The 15,422-nt window shown below is 43.5% G+C and overlaps 1 protein-coding gene and 1 long non-coding RNA gene across 2 annotated transcripts in view; one reads left to right on the top strand and one right to left on the bottom strand.

The window, feature by feature from the left end:
• The window catches only part of LOC143513960 (uncharacterized), a 13,613-nt gene extending 13,529 nt beyond the window's left edge, over window positions 1-84 (top strand). Inside the window, exon 4 of the mRNA XM_077004641.1 lies at window positions 43-84. Coding sequence (XP_076860756.1) covers window positions 43-84 — 42 coding nt within the window. The remainder of the gene's footprint in view (window positions 1-42) is intronic.
• A 9,676-nt stretch (window positions 85-9,760) lies between these two features.
• LOC143515183 (uncharacterized) lies at window positions 9,761-15,175 on the bottom strand. The gene is made up of 3 exons (XR_013131048.1): window positions 14,545-15,175; window positions 11,675-11,733; window positions 9,761-10,296 (listed from the first exon to the last, which is right to left on the bottom strand). It is a non-coding gene; the product is annotated as an uncharacterized LOC143515183 (long non-coding RNA).
• Window positions 15,176-15,422: the final 247 nt, after the last annotated feature.

Genomic DNA, 15,422 nt, shown 5'->3' with positions numbered 1-15,422 from the left:
GGTGAACTGCCCCCATGTTTGTGTGGTGAACTGCCCCCGTAGCCTGTTCCCGCCCCGCCCCCACGAGCAAAAGCCCCGGGTTAGCACTTCTAGCTGCACGGTGTCTTGGGAAAGTGCTGCAGCTGCGTTTGCTGGGGGACTGCAGCTGAATTAACCGATCTACATATTCAGATGGCTGCATGAGAGGGAGAGAGAGAGAGAGGGAGAGAGAGGGAGAGGGGGGGGGGGAGAGGGAGAGAGAGGGGGGAGGGAGGGAGCGGGAGAGAGAGAGGGAGAGAGAGAGAGAGAGGGAGGGGGGTAGTAAGAGAGAGGGAGGGAAGTGGTGAGAGAGAGAGAGGGATGGAGTGAGAGGGAGGGAGGGAGGGAGGGAGAGGGAGGGAAGTGGGTGAGAGACAGAGAGAGGGAGGGAGAAGGAGAGAGAGGGGGATAGTAAGAGAGAGGGAGGGAAGTGGTGAGAGAGAGAGAGAGAGAGAGAGAGAGGGAGGGATGGAGTGAGAGGGAGAGACAGGGAGGGATAGTATAGTAAAAGAGAGGGAGGGAAGGGGGTGAGAGACAGAGAGAGAGAGAGGGAGGGATAGTAAGAGAGAGGGAGAGAAGGGGGAGAAAGAGAGAGAGAAATGGCAGTGGAGTATAATATTGGAGGGGAAGAAGAAGAATGCAGTGAGGAGAATGTCCCAGTGTCCCAGTGTCCCAGTGTCCCAGTGCACGTGCGGTGTGAGGTAAGGGTGGTCCTGGTGAGCAGAGGGGGGGGGGGGGGTACACAGAAGAGGGGGTTGTTCCCCAGTGACATGGGCGTGTGGCAGGATGTGTGTCTGTGTAGTGTGAAGCCATGGAGTGTGAGCAGGAGGGAGAGACAGGGAGCACCATGGAGCCACTCTGGAGGAACGCGCTGTGGGAGACAGGAGAAAGGGAGAGAGAGGAGGGAGGAGTGGAGGGGAGGAGTGGAGGGGAGGAGATGTACCTGGAGTCAGTGTGGAGTTCTGGAGCATGGGGGGGGGGGAGTCACGGGTGGTCCCTCGAGCCGGATGAGGAAGAAGAGAAATATAGTGGGAAGAGAACGTTTTGTTCTTGTGACACTGTTATGGTGTGTGTGTGTGTGTGTGTGTGTGTGTGTGTGTGTGTGTGTGTGTGTGTGTGTGTGTGTGTGTGTGTGTGAGTGTGTGTTTGTGTGTGAGTGTGTATACACAACATATGCTTTTATGTGACGTGTCACGTTTCATCTTATGCAAGATGGGAGCGTGGTGTGTGTGCTGCATGTCCTTTATAACCCCCTCCCCCACCTCCCCCTTTACTGTATACGCTTCCTGCTGGTGCTGTGTGTGTGTGTGTGTGTGTGTGTGTGTGTGTGTGTGTGTGTGTGTGTGTGTGTGTGTGTGTGTACGGTATACTATAGGCTGTTGCTGTGGTGGTCGAGGACCAGTTGTGAGGCAGATCCCATCGGGTCATGTGACTACATGTGACCACGTACTTAACATATGGCACTGCACTAAATGCACACAAACTGCAGAAACACGCAGTCTTCCTCCTCTATTAAATATCTTACTACATTCATTTAAGAGTGTTCAGTTATGCACATTAACACGTGTGTTTAGCACTGTGTTTACAACATAGCACAGCCTAAAGAGAAATTGGAATGTGAGCCCAAGAATCTCCTTCAGGGTGGCAGGTATTGATTTGCTTATTAAAAATATCTGTGAAACAGACGAAAGCACCTGTACAATGGAATTCATTTTACTTCATTATACCTAACTATAATGGGGTATTACATAGAACACTATCTATTAAGTTTCTCCTTGCTCTAAGTTCACCTCTAAAAACCCTTCCAAAAAGAAGCACGGTGCCAGCAGTCTGTGTTCATACTGGACCCTACTGATACTCTTTAAGAGTTTACCCTGTAACAATATCTAAAATAAATAGTTGGGAATCTAGATGCCGCTTATACTGTTAAATCATTCTTTACCTTTATGTTGAAATGTGCTAAGCATTGACGTAATGGATGTTGTGCAGAGCAGAGAGCAGGTGGGGTGTTCATGGCTTCAGGTTTCCTCATACACTTTCATTTCTCAGCTTTTGAAAAATGTACGTTTGTAGTTTTTTGTTTGTCCACAATGATATTGCTTACGTTCAATCTGCTGGTATATGAAATGTAGTCACGTTTTGTCCCCAGTCAGAAGTTACTGCATTTGGGCTTTTAAGGGCAAAAATACCACCATGTCACCATTTCTTTTGGAGAACGGTGTATTACTACATCAAAGAAATTAATAAGTGATTAAATTGTGTAATATGTGTAATATAAATTCCACTGAAGGGTCCTTGTGTAACTCCATGTCTAATCATCTTAATGAATACATTTTACTCAGGAGCACCATACAAGCCTGAACTCCTGTTATCTCAATGTAATTGTTGGATACAGTTCTGTTGGATATCGCTCAGTGCGGATGCTGTTTTTATGAACAACCCCTGGACACGGATCGCTCACATGGCCTGCCTATAATTCGAGGGAAGCCGTAGTCCATGAATCTCAGGGACGATATTGGCATCCACGCTGATTTACGACTGATGGAAATAGTTAAAGAGTGAAGCTTAGCTCAGTGACTCAGAGATCAGCCACAGAGCCCATGATCTCGAGGGCAAAACCTGCCCAACTTCACCTGTGTTTAGTGTTCAGGCTGAGCTGGCACCAAAGAAAACAAACAAACAAACAAACAAACAAATAAACAGCGGTCTCGGACACTGTTCACAGATATCAACATGGTCTTTCAATATATGTTTGATACAGACTTGAACCTAATGTTTTGTGTAATTGACCCTGTTTTGTGAAAGACACCGTTTGTATTACGTGAACTGTGATTACAGAACTGCATCACTGGGTTGCTTGTGTGGAGCACTGTTTTGGTGAGCAGCGCTTTGTAAGCTTTGAATGAGATATTTACTATTGACCCCCCCCCCCCCCCCCCACCCCCAACCTGCCCTTGTTGTTCATTTACTCTAATGGAAAAGATTCTGCCTGCTCAGCTAAATACCATTAGAGCCCTTGTGAGATTTCAAACCCAAACGCTTGGGGGACTACTGGGTTAATGCAGTGTGGTATTCCAGGTATTAGTTCATGTCAGTTTAAATTCCTTCTCTGCCAACATGACTTAATTCCTGCCTAGCTGTCTGGAGTTATCCAAGGGCATCTGGAACCAGTATAGCTATGTTGGCATGAACTGGGATTCAATCGTGGCTTTTCGTGTCTCTTTCCCAGCTGGTGGAGCTGCTAAGTCAAAGCCCTTAAGGTGAAAACGTGAAAACGTGCTTCACTGACTCATGTTACTGCTGCTGATACATGCGGTACGTTGTGGAGACGCAGGCTCGGTGTGTGTTTTGTAGTGCGCATGCTAGCCAGAGCGATCTGGCATAAAATGTGACATTCTGTAGCAAACAAAGAATCCAATGACTTGTGCTACGTGGTTACAGTGCACACTAAACGCACTACACTAAGCTTACATGAGCAGGAACTCCTGCCTTGAACCTGAAGTCACTGTTCCAAGCCCTTCTGCTCACAAGGTCTATATAAAGTCGTCGTGGATGTTTTTGTTGAGAGCTTCTGCAGTAATGTGTGCTGTTTTTTCAGGAACACACTATACAGTATTCATGATCCCGACTCTCTTTATTGATCCCGTACTTGTTTAAGAATTATTCATCTCGCGTTGCTCGTGGGGACTTACGTCTGTCTCGTCTGGCTCAGTCTGTGAGCGTGTACGGATGGAAGGAGATCTGTGTGTTTGCCAGCCACAGCTCATTGGTGTTGCTGGTTGGTATGTGGGAGATCTGTGCTGTGTCCTAGGGAGACACCATATGCTGTCAGGGGCCTTTACATTCAGGCAGGCTAGTGGATTAGAGACAAGGCACAAATGCCACTAATATTTACTTGATAAGACAATGATAATGTTTTTTTAATCATTTTTCTTGTGTAATTCAAAACCTTTGATTTTTTTTCTGTTTGTTTCCTGTTCAGGCTACTTTAAATAACTAGGCATGTGTGCCAAGATTTGTTATTTCTCATGGGGTTTTGTTTTTCTGACATTTTTATGTTTGTTTTCATGGTGCAGCTAATATGAGCACAAGACCGCATATCAGAAATTCTAAACTCAGCCTGAAAATACCAGAATTCACCTGCACCCTGCAGTTTCACTGGTGTGGTTCATATATTTTTCTCTTCATTGTCATGTTCCCCTTTTAGATTAGTTTTTTGTTAAGCCTAATTGTGTACAAAAAAAATGTGCTTCGCTGTAAACAATTTACAGCTGGTTGCGAGGTGTTAATAGAAACACAGATTGCTTAATTTCAATATTGTGACATTTCAAATATATTAAATCTTTGCTGCAAAAGTGAGTGAGCTTGTATGGACGTGATAAGTCTGAGGCAGGGACGTGTGCAGCTAATCTCCTGCAGGGGGCAGAGTTTCACTATTAAAACACCCAACAGCGAGCACAGGGAGAATAATGGCCTAACTACTCGCCATTGTCGGCAGGACCCTAGCTCTACGAGAAGGGGGATGAGGGGGGGGGGATGAGGGGGGGTGGGGGGGATGAGGGGGGGTGGGGGGGGGGGTGAGGAGGGTGTGAGGGGGGGTGAGGGGGGTGAGGGGGGGTGAGGGGGCTTTGGCTCTGGCTCTGGCTAACAGAACTGTGTGTTCCTCGCCTTCCTAGAGTCACACCACTTTGGTTATTTTCTTCAGGCATCTCAAGGGATCTACTGTCTGTGTAGTCATTTTTAGTTTCTGTTATAGAAGATGCTGTGGGATTCAGTCAGCATGCAGTGTCTTTAGTGCCAACTTTAACTAGTTTTTGTGGATAAAAAGTGAATGTGAGTCAGCTCTCATATACATATTATTTTGAATTCAAGAGTTATTAGACTTACAGCTATGCACAGTGTTTGTGACTGATGTGAAAGCCTTAAGTTAATGTTCCTTTCTGAGGCTATATTCAACTACTCTGTCAAGACTGTCCGCCCTGGCTTATGAATAAGTGCTATATGTACTTTTCATTAGTTGCATTTTCCCTGTGGGATGTACTGAATGGTACCAGCAATCAATTAATGACAGTGTAGTGGTATGCTGTGTGTGTGTGTGTGTGTGTGTGTGTGTGTGTGTGTGTGTGTGTGTGAGAGAGATAGAGAGAGAGAGGAAGAGACAGGGTGTGTATAGTAAGTTAATTCATTCCACAGATTTTCAAACATGAAGAGTTTAGGTTAGTCCTAAGGTCTCCTCATCTTAGAGGTGATGAGTGTGTATAGAGAGCCAGTCATGTTTTTGAGCAGGCTTATATAAGGCCAACTAGAGATCATTCATTGTGTTTCTGTGGTGAAGACCTGAAGTGTCCATCAAGAAGTGGCAAGACATCTCAGATACTCAGTACACAGTTTGAATAAATAGAATTGTTTTATTTTGTCTGGAAAGACTTTGTAGAATAAGTGGTGGGCAAGAGTATGTATACTACCACTTGATTTTCCTGTGACTAATATGTTCATTAGCAGACACGTCCAATGCTGGTGTCACTCTCATTAGGAGCGATGCACCCAGTGCACATACTGCCCCTGTTGTTTAACACACTCAACCTCCCGCACCTCCTCCCCCACCCCCCATTCACAGCATACACCACATTTGCCTGGACCATCACAGCCATGTTATTACTGTCCTTTGCTCTGTTTCACTTGAAACTATTAGATCTAGGGATTCTTGTAAATATTCACCCTCTATAGGAAGCACAGGTGGGGATTAATAGAATTGATTCCCTTGTGAAGCGGAAGAGATTTATTGCGTTGTTGGGCTTTTTGCGCAGTGCGGTAGATTACCCTACCGATGGTGTTTCCCCCTCCACCTCCACGCTCTTACCCCCAACTATCACATCCCACAGGACGTGTGAACGATCACAGGCGCCACGTCTGGTGACTCTTGTACCTTTACCTTCAACAACAGGATCGGCGGCACCCGTCACAGTCTGGGGAATATTTGCCATCGATGATGTAAAGCCATGGTTGATCATTAAGAACAAGCTCACTAAAATCAACAAGGGGGGGGGGGGGGGGGGGTGTTGTGTATAGAGCTTGAGTGTAAGTTTGTGAAATCATTTTCACCAAATATCCTTTTGCCAAAATGCGATGGGAATGTGATCGAGAACTACAAAGAAAGGAATTAATTTCAACACATTTCTCTGTTCATCATTGAAACGGTGTTAGCTCTGCACTCGTTCCCTGTCTTCATTTACACTTTTCCCACCAAGAAATGGTGCCACTGATTGCAATAAGTTTTCTGGTGTCTCATGTTCCTCATAAGGACTTTATGACTTGTAGAGATTAAGTTATCACTGGTAGAAGAGCATGATTTGAATGATACAAAACAAAATGCTGCTCTCTAGTCCGAGTGGCCTCACTGAGCCTCAGAGCTGTGGGGCTAATCGATTGTAGTTAATTAATCTATCATCCTCTATTGTAAAAGTATGATTTCTTATTGATTGTATTTCGTGTCTCTCCTCTAAAACCCTTCTGCTGTTCCAAAAGAAAAACAGCCATGCTCGAAGGTGCCCTGAGAAGCTCATTTAATAAGCCCAACTTGATTCAGGATTTCAATGTGGATTCAAGTGGAGTGAGATTAGTGATTGTCTACATAAAAATGGCTCAAAATGCTTCACAAACAGCACATTTTTACATTATACGTATGATCACAGTTGCTATATGAAAATTACTGATTTGCATTTGAAACATCCTTCTTCCCAAAAAGCCTGGCTGGATAGCAGTTTTGTGGTGTAATTCAGTGTAGTACTGGCCAGAAACCCTGTTTACACATTGGCGTAAGCAATCAATAATGAGTATGATTATGAGTTTTACTTTTATAAACGGGATATAGGATTAGAATAACACATTCCTGTGCATGCTGGTGACTCATATGAAAACCCAGAGTGCTGTCCAATGAGATTTCCTGCCCGGCACAATATCAAGGGCAGGATGACCTTTCCAAGCACAACCTTTCAGGCCACGGAGGTCTGACTGAGAACCCAGGACAACCTGCCCCATTGTCTCATTCCCTTCACTTAGCTCTCTTAAATCCTGTATTTTCTGGTTGTTCAAGCTGTCAGTGTGTCCTGCCACCCAGTACAGCGTGTGTGTTGCCCGGGGTGTGAGAGAGGCGCGCTGCCATGTCCTGGCCTGCTCCACACACTGCCCGATCAAATCCTGTATTTCTGGCTGGAGCTCCACGCCTTGTTAAAGAGAGCATACTGCTGAATCCTTTGAATGGCTACAGCAGTTACACTGCACGTCTCATGTATGTCATTCATCTATGGCTTGGTCACCGACAACTTTCTCTTAAAACATCACTCCTGTGTGGCTATAGCAGCGCTAGAGGTTTATGATATTGCTGGATGAATAAGAACGAGCTGGTGTGAGAGGAAGAAGCATTCGTACTGTCGGCAGTTCAACCCGAGCCTACACTGACATTACGGGTAACACGGTGGCTTGGTGGTTAGCACGTTTGCCTCTCAGCACTGGGGTCTTGGGTTTAAGTCCCTATCTGAGTGGAGTTTCCATGTTCTCCCTGTGTTTGCGTGGGTTTCCTCCGGGATCTCCGGTTTCCTCCCACAGTCCAAAAACATGGAGGTTAGGTAAATTGGCAGTCAACAAAAAATTCTCCCTGAGTGTGTGTCTGTGTCTCTATGTTCAATAAAAAGTAGTGTCTGTCTGTCTGTGTCTGTGTGCGTGCGTGTGTTTGCTTGTATGCCCAGTGGTGGATGGTGCTCTGCCACTAGGGTCTGTCCTCTCTCCCCTTCCTGCACCCCATTCAGTCCCCCAGGGGGCTGTGGATCCCGGTAGAGAGTACGCTGTGCGCAATTGGCTGCCGCTTCTCACCGGTGTGTGTGTGATTGGTTGTCTGTGAATTGTACCTGTGTTAAATTGTAAAGCGACCTTGGGAATTTGGAAAGGCGCTATATAAATCGAACATTCATTCATTCATTACTGTTCGTAATTGTACAGACATCCTTTTATGCACAAATAAATAATGTTGATCTGTGAGCACAGGGCAGATGAGATGATTGACGTTTATCATATTCACCATGAGTGACCTAACACGCAGTGGAATGTAATCACGCCCAATTTCTCTTAGACCTGTTTATAAGCTTAATCACAGGCCGCAAGTCCCCATGTATGACATTTCAGTTGTTCTGGATATGTGGTGGAAATTCCATTTAGGTCTCCAGAAAATGGCAGTAGAACTTTTGAAGAACATTTTATTTCCTGGATATCACAGGTATTAAGTAAAAACAGGTACAAATTGTTGGTAACAGAAGACTTTGTCCTTAGTATTTTCAATGGAATTGTGGTTTTTAAAAAATGGACTTAATCATTCCCCCAAGAGCTATCGACAGGCCAGTAAGCACAAAATGAGTCTTCTTTCGAATCAATGCCTTAATTGCTTTACAGTGTGGCTGTTCTATAACGGCTGACAGGACAGAAATCTGTTGAGTAGGGCTTCGTTTCTCCAATATTCATGAAAACAGGAATCGAAAAAGGAAAAAAAAAGTGAGTGCTTACACCTTCTTCAGCTTAGCATTACGAATCCATTTACATTCACGCAGGGTAATTCCATTTTTTTAAATAGGGATTTGGTCATTTTGCCGCCTAAATGAACCTAAACTGGGACGTGAACTGCCATCCCTAAGTGCACTGATCATACCTGGGCTTGTAGCCCAAACACTGATGAGTCCTGGGAGCCACACTAGCAGAAAGCTTTTCATAGAAAGTGTCTCATATTGTCGTACTGAGATCCTCTTCTGGTTGCAGACCTGAGCAGGACTCTTATTCATCCAGTAAAGGTGCTGGCAACATATAATCATAGGGAGGTTGATGGTGTCTACCAGGCATTAGGGAGGGTACACCAGTGTGAGGTGATTATAGTCTGTCTGGCACCAGGCTTAGTGGATGAGGAGGCCTTAGCCCGCCAGAAAAGGGCTGGACTGCCTTTTATTTGCCTTTGGTTGAGTTATACACTGCCAGTCCATAATTACTTACAACGTTTGCGTTAGTGATGAACTGTTTCTTTTTACTGTTGCAAGAACCACATTAAGTTGTTCTAACCCAGGCTGTGTTGTTTCCTAGCTAAACAGCTGTCAGATACTTATTACTGAAGACGAGGGTTCCTTGTTTCATACATGGACCCTAAGAATTGCTTACTGGACTGCTGGTCCTGGTGATTCACTCTCGCCCACAGCCTAATGCTGTAATAGATTTGGAGCGCTCCCCTGGTGTCTGTGATTCACTTCTCATCATGACATTGACTCACTCGGCTCCTGGTGGATGTTATTATTTATGTGTACACAACAGCTGAAATATTCATCTCTTGTTTGGAAATAACTAAAATGTGCATTTTTATTTGTCTGCACCATGAACATAGAGCACCGACAAAATTATGGTTTTCATTTTATTTCACAACAGAGTTACATTAGTGTTGCAAAGTTCATTGTATTAATTTATATCTGTTCGACAATGCCCATAAAACATCCTTTATAAGGTAGGCTTCATTGGAACAATATATTTACCATGTGTGGCTATGTCGATTCAGGAAATATAGATTAAACACATAAAGGTTTTCTGCAGAACTGCCCCCAGAACAGATTGTCAACACAACCTTATACTTCAGTGCCACCATGCTTGACTGAGCAACAGATATTATCATCCATCCCAAGCTATGTTAGTTAAAGAGCATATAAGTGTCCGATCTCTCTACTGCTGAAGCTAGCATAGGCGTTCACTGTATATCAAGTTTAAAGCTTTAATAAGAGGACAGTGTACATCTGTGCATTTTGAAGAAAGGCTGTTTAACTATTAATTTATTTGTGCGCTGAACCACTTGCACAGTGACACTTGCTCTGAACGAACAATAGTGCAAAACAACAACAACAACAAAAATGACTCATGTAGCACTTTAAAAATATATTTTACAGCTTTAAAGAAACAGATACATTGACAAATGTATGCACATATGAACAAGGACGCTTAAGTCAATCTTAAAAAGAAAGAACAGTCAAGTTAAATAGAGTAATAATACAAATAGTTTAAGAACACATACAAAACAAAATTGAGGCAATTTTAAGTGCTGCTGTAGTAATGATGGCTCTCACAGATACAGAAAGAGAACGTTAGTGCTTGGGGTCATAGTAACTAAAAGGTCTTCAGACTCCCTGCTCTTTAGACAGGTTCAGAGATATTGCTCTTTGATGATCTGGGTAGACAGAACATATGTATACCGTAATAATGTTGCTACAGTGGAGAGAGGAAAGACAACAAATTTATTAGGAAACATTTTTAATTCGTTTTAAGATATACAAGAACTAAGTGATCTAAGAGTTGGTGTAATCAATGGTGCCAGGGCTCTTGCTGCGATAAATCTGTAACAGAGCTATAAGAGTATTAAAGTAAGCTCAAACTGACACTGAAGTCTAAAGAGGTTTTTTCTGCACTGTCTGCAGAGAACATCACAGACCTCAGATATATTAAGTTATTTCCCAAATAATTAAAAACCCTGAGAGTTGCAGTACAAGGCCTGTAAGCTGGCCTGAAATGTTTCAGTAGTATTGTTGTTTATTGGCATCATAATGAGCACTGTTAAAAACAAAGGTGCCAACTGCAAGACAGACGGGTTCTTTGGAACAATGCCATCGAAGAATCATGTTGGTTCCCTGAAGAGTTTTTCATTGAATGGTTCTAGAACCATTTTTGATCGATGCCACAAAGAGCCATTTTTGGTTCCATAAAAAACGCTTAGAGTTCTTGGAACTCTTTATGGTTTGTAGAACATCTGCTTAGAAGATTCTTCACAGATTGTTCTTCAGAAGCAGACAATTTTTCAATAGTTAAACAGAAATCTAAATGTACTGCAGGAATAAGAAGACTAAACAACCAGCAATTTAGTTTACTGTCATTAATCGGGGACTTTACCACAGTCACCACATTAAATAACCTTCTTTTTAAGTGTGTAACACTTTAAATTATTTGGCCTCTCAATTATTTGGACAAGACGTGAAAGAACACTGTTGTCTTTTCAAGAAAGAATAATAGCAGTTTTCTAACTATGCAAAGAAAAATCAATGATTAATTCTTGACATAACTCAAGACATAATCTGATGAACTGAAAACCTTTAAAATGGTAGGAGGAAAACCACTTAAAAGGTAGTTGGCATAAGGTGAAAAGGGCAGTCAGACGAGTAAAAGAGTGACTATAGTTTTGTTTCAATATCAACACAATGAAATGAGGACATGTCACTTTTTGCTAAATGTAATGTGCAGTGGACTATGAGGATGCTGTATTGAAGAGAAGAGCAAGCGAAACGAGATATTTTCTTACAGCGCCATATTTGAAGACTTTAAAATAAGGCTGGGGATATTTATTGAATATATTACTATTCAACATAATACTATTACTTACAAGCATTTGTTTTCTCAGAAAATCATACTTTAGTCTGTTGCCATGGCTGCTTAGACAGCCTCTTTCACACTCACCATTTCTCATGTATTTATATCTTATTACTGTTATATTTGTTCATTCAACAGTGTGACCTTGTCCTAGCATTATAGAAGTAGTCTGTCTCTTCCTCATCCCTCTATTGCTTTGTCCATCAGTGAAAAAGGCGTGACCCACCCTTACATCAGCAACATCACAGGAATCCTCTTTTCTCATGGTTCTCACTCAGCTTGTATCTTCACTCATTAGCAAAAGAGATAAAAGGAAACAGAGGCGGGCAGAGGATTACAAAGAGCACAAAGGCCTTGTGTGGCATAAAAGTGCTTACATTGAGGGTATAAATGTTTTGATAAAATATTGTATTCTACCTTACATATCCATATTCTCAGTGTCATAGTAACTTAGTTTGGCATGGATTCAATTGAACAGTCAGTCCCACTGAATTTTCTTCTTCATTCAAGGGACATAATCTGTAGCCCATATGCCTAAAGCCAAGATACTGTCTTTTCTGGTTGGTGGATTACTTTTTTGTTTTCTTAATGTGTGTTTAATTTGCAATATCTCAGTAAGTGTAGTATAATGCTTTATGGAGGTATTCAAAAATGGATCCAGATGGCAAAGCCTTCCATAAGCATTCTGAATGTAGGGCGAGACATGTCGATAACAGCCAGTGAATTATCTTTTTCTCTTGCCTTCATGTGCTCCATGGACATTTGCTTACTCTGTTGGGTTCTTGCTGCTTTTGCTGAGAGCTTGAGCAGGACTGATACACAGAAAGGACCTTCAGTCCAGTCTATGCTGTTTATTTCTTTCCTTACGCAGCTAATAACTGATGTTCTCACTGAGGTCCAACATTACCAGCACCTGACTCTTGTTTGAAACAGATAGTGTTTCCAAATCAGACTGGCTTTGTTAAATGTGAAATGCATTATGCAACAGTACTGTGTATTTTTTAAAACTGTTGCAGGGAGCACAGAATATTCTGCACGCTACAGAATTAGTTATGGAAATAAGTGTGTCAGGAACAATCTAGATTGGTTCTACACTTTGGGTCTTAGGTGTTGTGACAGGAAAGTCCAATGTGGCTGGGCTGTCCAGCCTCCAGAAGCATATTCTGAATTGATGAGGAGTGACTTCTGCCGAAAAGTATTGCACAACTCCTATAATCTAAGACAATCCTGCGAGTTGTAGTTCACTTTGTGTTGATCCATTGTTTACAGTTGTAAAACACCTAGCTTTTCCTTGCAGCCCTTAAAGTGAGTCATATCTGGCCGTTTAAATGCAAGCTAAACTCTCTTGCCTATGTAGCTGATGTGTTCACTGTATCTCTGTGCGATGTGTGATGTAACGCTACAAGGTACGTGCTCAGTGAACACATAGAGTGATGGCAAATACAGGCATTACTAAATAATAATAATTATTGTTGTTTTTGTTGTAGAATACAAATAACATTTCACATTGTTAATTTTAAACAGCATATCAGAAACCTGTGTGCATACTATAGATCCGTACTATACTTTTCTCAGTAGTTTATCAAACAGATTAGTAGGCTAATCTCAGTTGCAGTGATTACTCTAATATCTTGCTGTACTGTTATACAGAAATGGCAAAGGCAAGCAACGGAAAAGTCAAGAGTTTTTTTCTGATAAAAGAGTAATGTGGTCCCAACTATTAAACCTAAATTTGGTCTTTCAAACATAAGACTGTATCAGTTTGCACTTGTATTTGGTCTGTTAAATGGAATTGGACGCTATCTGTTTATCTAAATTTGAGCTTCTGTAAATGAGCTTTAATAGACCAATTCCTTGATGACAGACAATGACATTGTTAGGTCTCCTCGCCGATGGGAGCAGATCATTCCTCTTATTTGCAGCAAAAGCATTTCATTGCAGTCAGACGCTTTAAACGCCGTCACTCGAGTGCATTATTGTCCATTGGGGGGGATTTAAACGTGTGTGTGGGGTGACTACGACAGGACGGGAACACGACACCGACACGCTTCAGCGTGCAGCGAGGCGCCGAGCCGTGTTTAACCCCACACCCCTGGAGCAGCGCGATGGACTCTCCCAGACAGACACATTCACGGCTGCCGCTCGGACTCGCAGCGCCGTGGGAGAGCAGGCATCGCGTGTCTGCCATTGCAGCGGAGCCGTGGAGAGGCTGAGGAACACGAACCTCCTCCTCTCTCCTCCTCCTCCTCTCCTCTCTGCACGTCTCCACGGATATTTCGTCTCGGAGCGTTTTGACGCGGCCGATTTGCACTCGCATCGGGAGTTTGTTTATTTATTTTTTATATTTTCGGACACGAATCCATCTCATCGGTACCAGCGCGGGGAGGGATGATGAAGGAGAGCTGGCGGAGAACTTTGGATCTCCTCCACAGCGTGGCTGACATGTTGCTCATCGTCCAGAGTTAAAACTCTTGGCCCGGTCGCTGCGGCACCCGGGCGAGAGGGACGGAACAGGGCCGTGTTTTTATACTCTCTCTCAGCAAGAAACGCAGCTCATCCCCGTTTATTTCCTAAATAAACCCACAACAACGTTTAAATCAACTTGAGAAGCTAGAGGAGGAACAAAATGTCTGCCCGAGCCGCCTCTAATAAGGTAACGCTACGGTCGCGTTTGTGTTTTTTTAACGCCGTTTTCCCCCACAATGTCAGAAATATCGCGGCGCTGCTCGCGTCCGAACGCGCTCGGCACTTAAGTGGCATCCCGGCACTTAAGTGGCATCTGTGCAGGTAGGCATGGAGCCTCCAGCTAGCCGGGGCTAGCCGCCTGCACCGTCTCTAAGGTCATGTGTCCACACGCCGGTGTGGGGTCCGGCGGTCGTTAGCGAGCTAGCCGGTTAGCTAGCCAGCGCGTTTCTTTACACGTCCATCCACGTACGGTGGTATTTGTGGTTTTATTTTATTTCAGCCGGGATGTTTAGCTGGCTAGCTGTTTGGCTAACCCCGACTAGCTAAGATGATGTTCAGTTGATATCAAGGCTGTTTCGGCTTGGCTCACCACGTCTGGTTATAATAATAATAATAATAATATTGTCTTACGACGGCACAGTTGACGGTCGTAAACTGCTGAAAATGTTGATGATATGAGCATTTTTATTTTCACTCATGGCTACAAAACACGAGACGGCTAGCGTTAGCTGGTGATGTCATCGCCTGCTAACTGTGTCTGAGGTAAATATCCGAGTAACGGTAGACGGCGCACAAACCGGTTCACCACGCAGAGAACATGTTTACGCCACCCTGGCTAAGCCAGAAGCATTTTCTGTGAGTTACCAAAATACAACCCCCCTCAAAAAATGACTATCTCGGATAGCTAGCTGCTCGCCTAGCTGGTTATCGTGGCGCCCGGCCGTGTATATTGTGCGGTTAGCCCACTAGCTAACTGTTAGCCGAGCGGCTAACCGCCGTTTTAATGAACGTTCCAAGTTGAGCGCGAGCGCGTTAGCTCGCGACCGTAGCCAGCTAGCTGTTAGCTAGCGACTGTGTTTTATTTTAGGAGTGACGGGCGCGTTTCTTTGCGGCTTTTGTCTCGAACTTTTTTTTTGCGATTAACAAATCCTGGCCAGTTTATAATCCGCGTTTAGTTGTTGTTTTTTTTCTTTTGAGGTGAGAGATCTGCCCTACTTTCGGCTAGTCTCAGTAACGTGTTATTAAACCATGGGCGTGTTGACGTTTCGGTTGAAACTTGACAGCCGATGTTGAGTAAACCTGTCCTGACACTCCAGGGCTGCTTAACCCATCCCTCCCCTGTGTGTGTGTGTGTGTGTGTGTGTGTGTGTGTGTGGTTTGCCCTTTAATTTGTTTAAAAAATAAATTTAGGAACTAACAAGACTTACCACTGCTCAGTTAAATGATAAAGAATTAAAATGGTTTCTAATTTTATTTATTATTATTTTAAGAATTTGACCTCAGAAAAG

The sequence above is a fragment of the Brachyhypopomus gauderio genome, chromosome 5, assembly GCF_052324685.1.
Source record: "Brachyhypopomus gauderio isolate BG-103 chromosome 5, BGAUD_0.2, whole genome shotgun sequence".
Taxonomy (NCBI): Eukaryota; Metazoa; Chordata; class Actinopteri; order Gymnotiformes; family Hypopomidae; genus Brachyhypopomus; species Brachyhypopomus gauderio.
The sequence above is the reverse complement of the archived record's forward strand: the minus strand, read 5'-3'. Positions and strand labels throughout refer to the sequence as shown.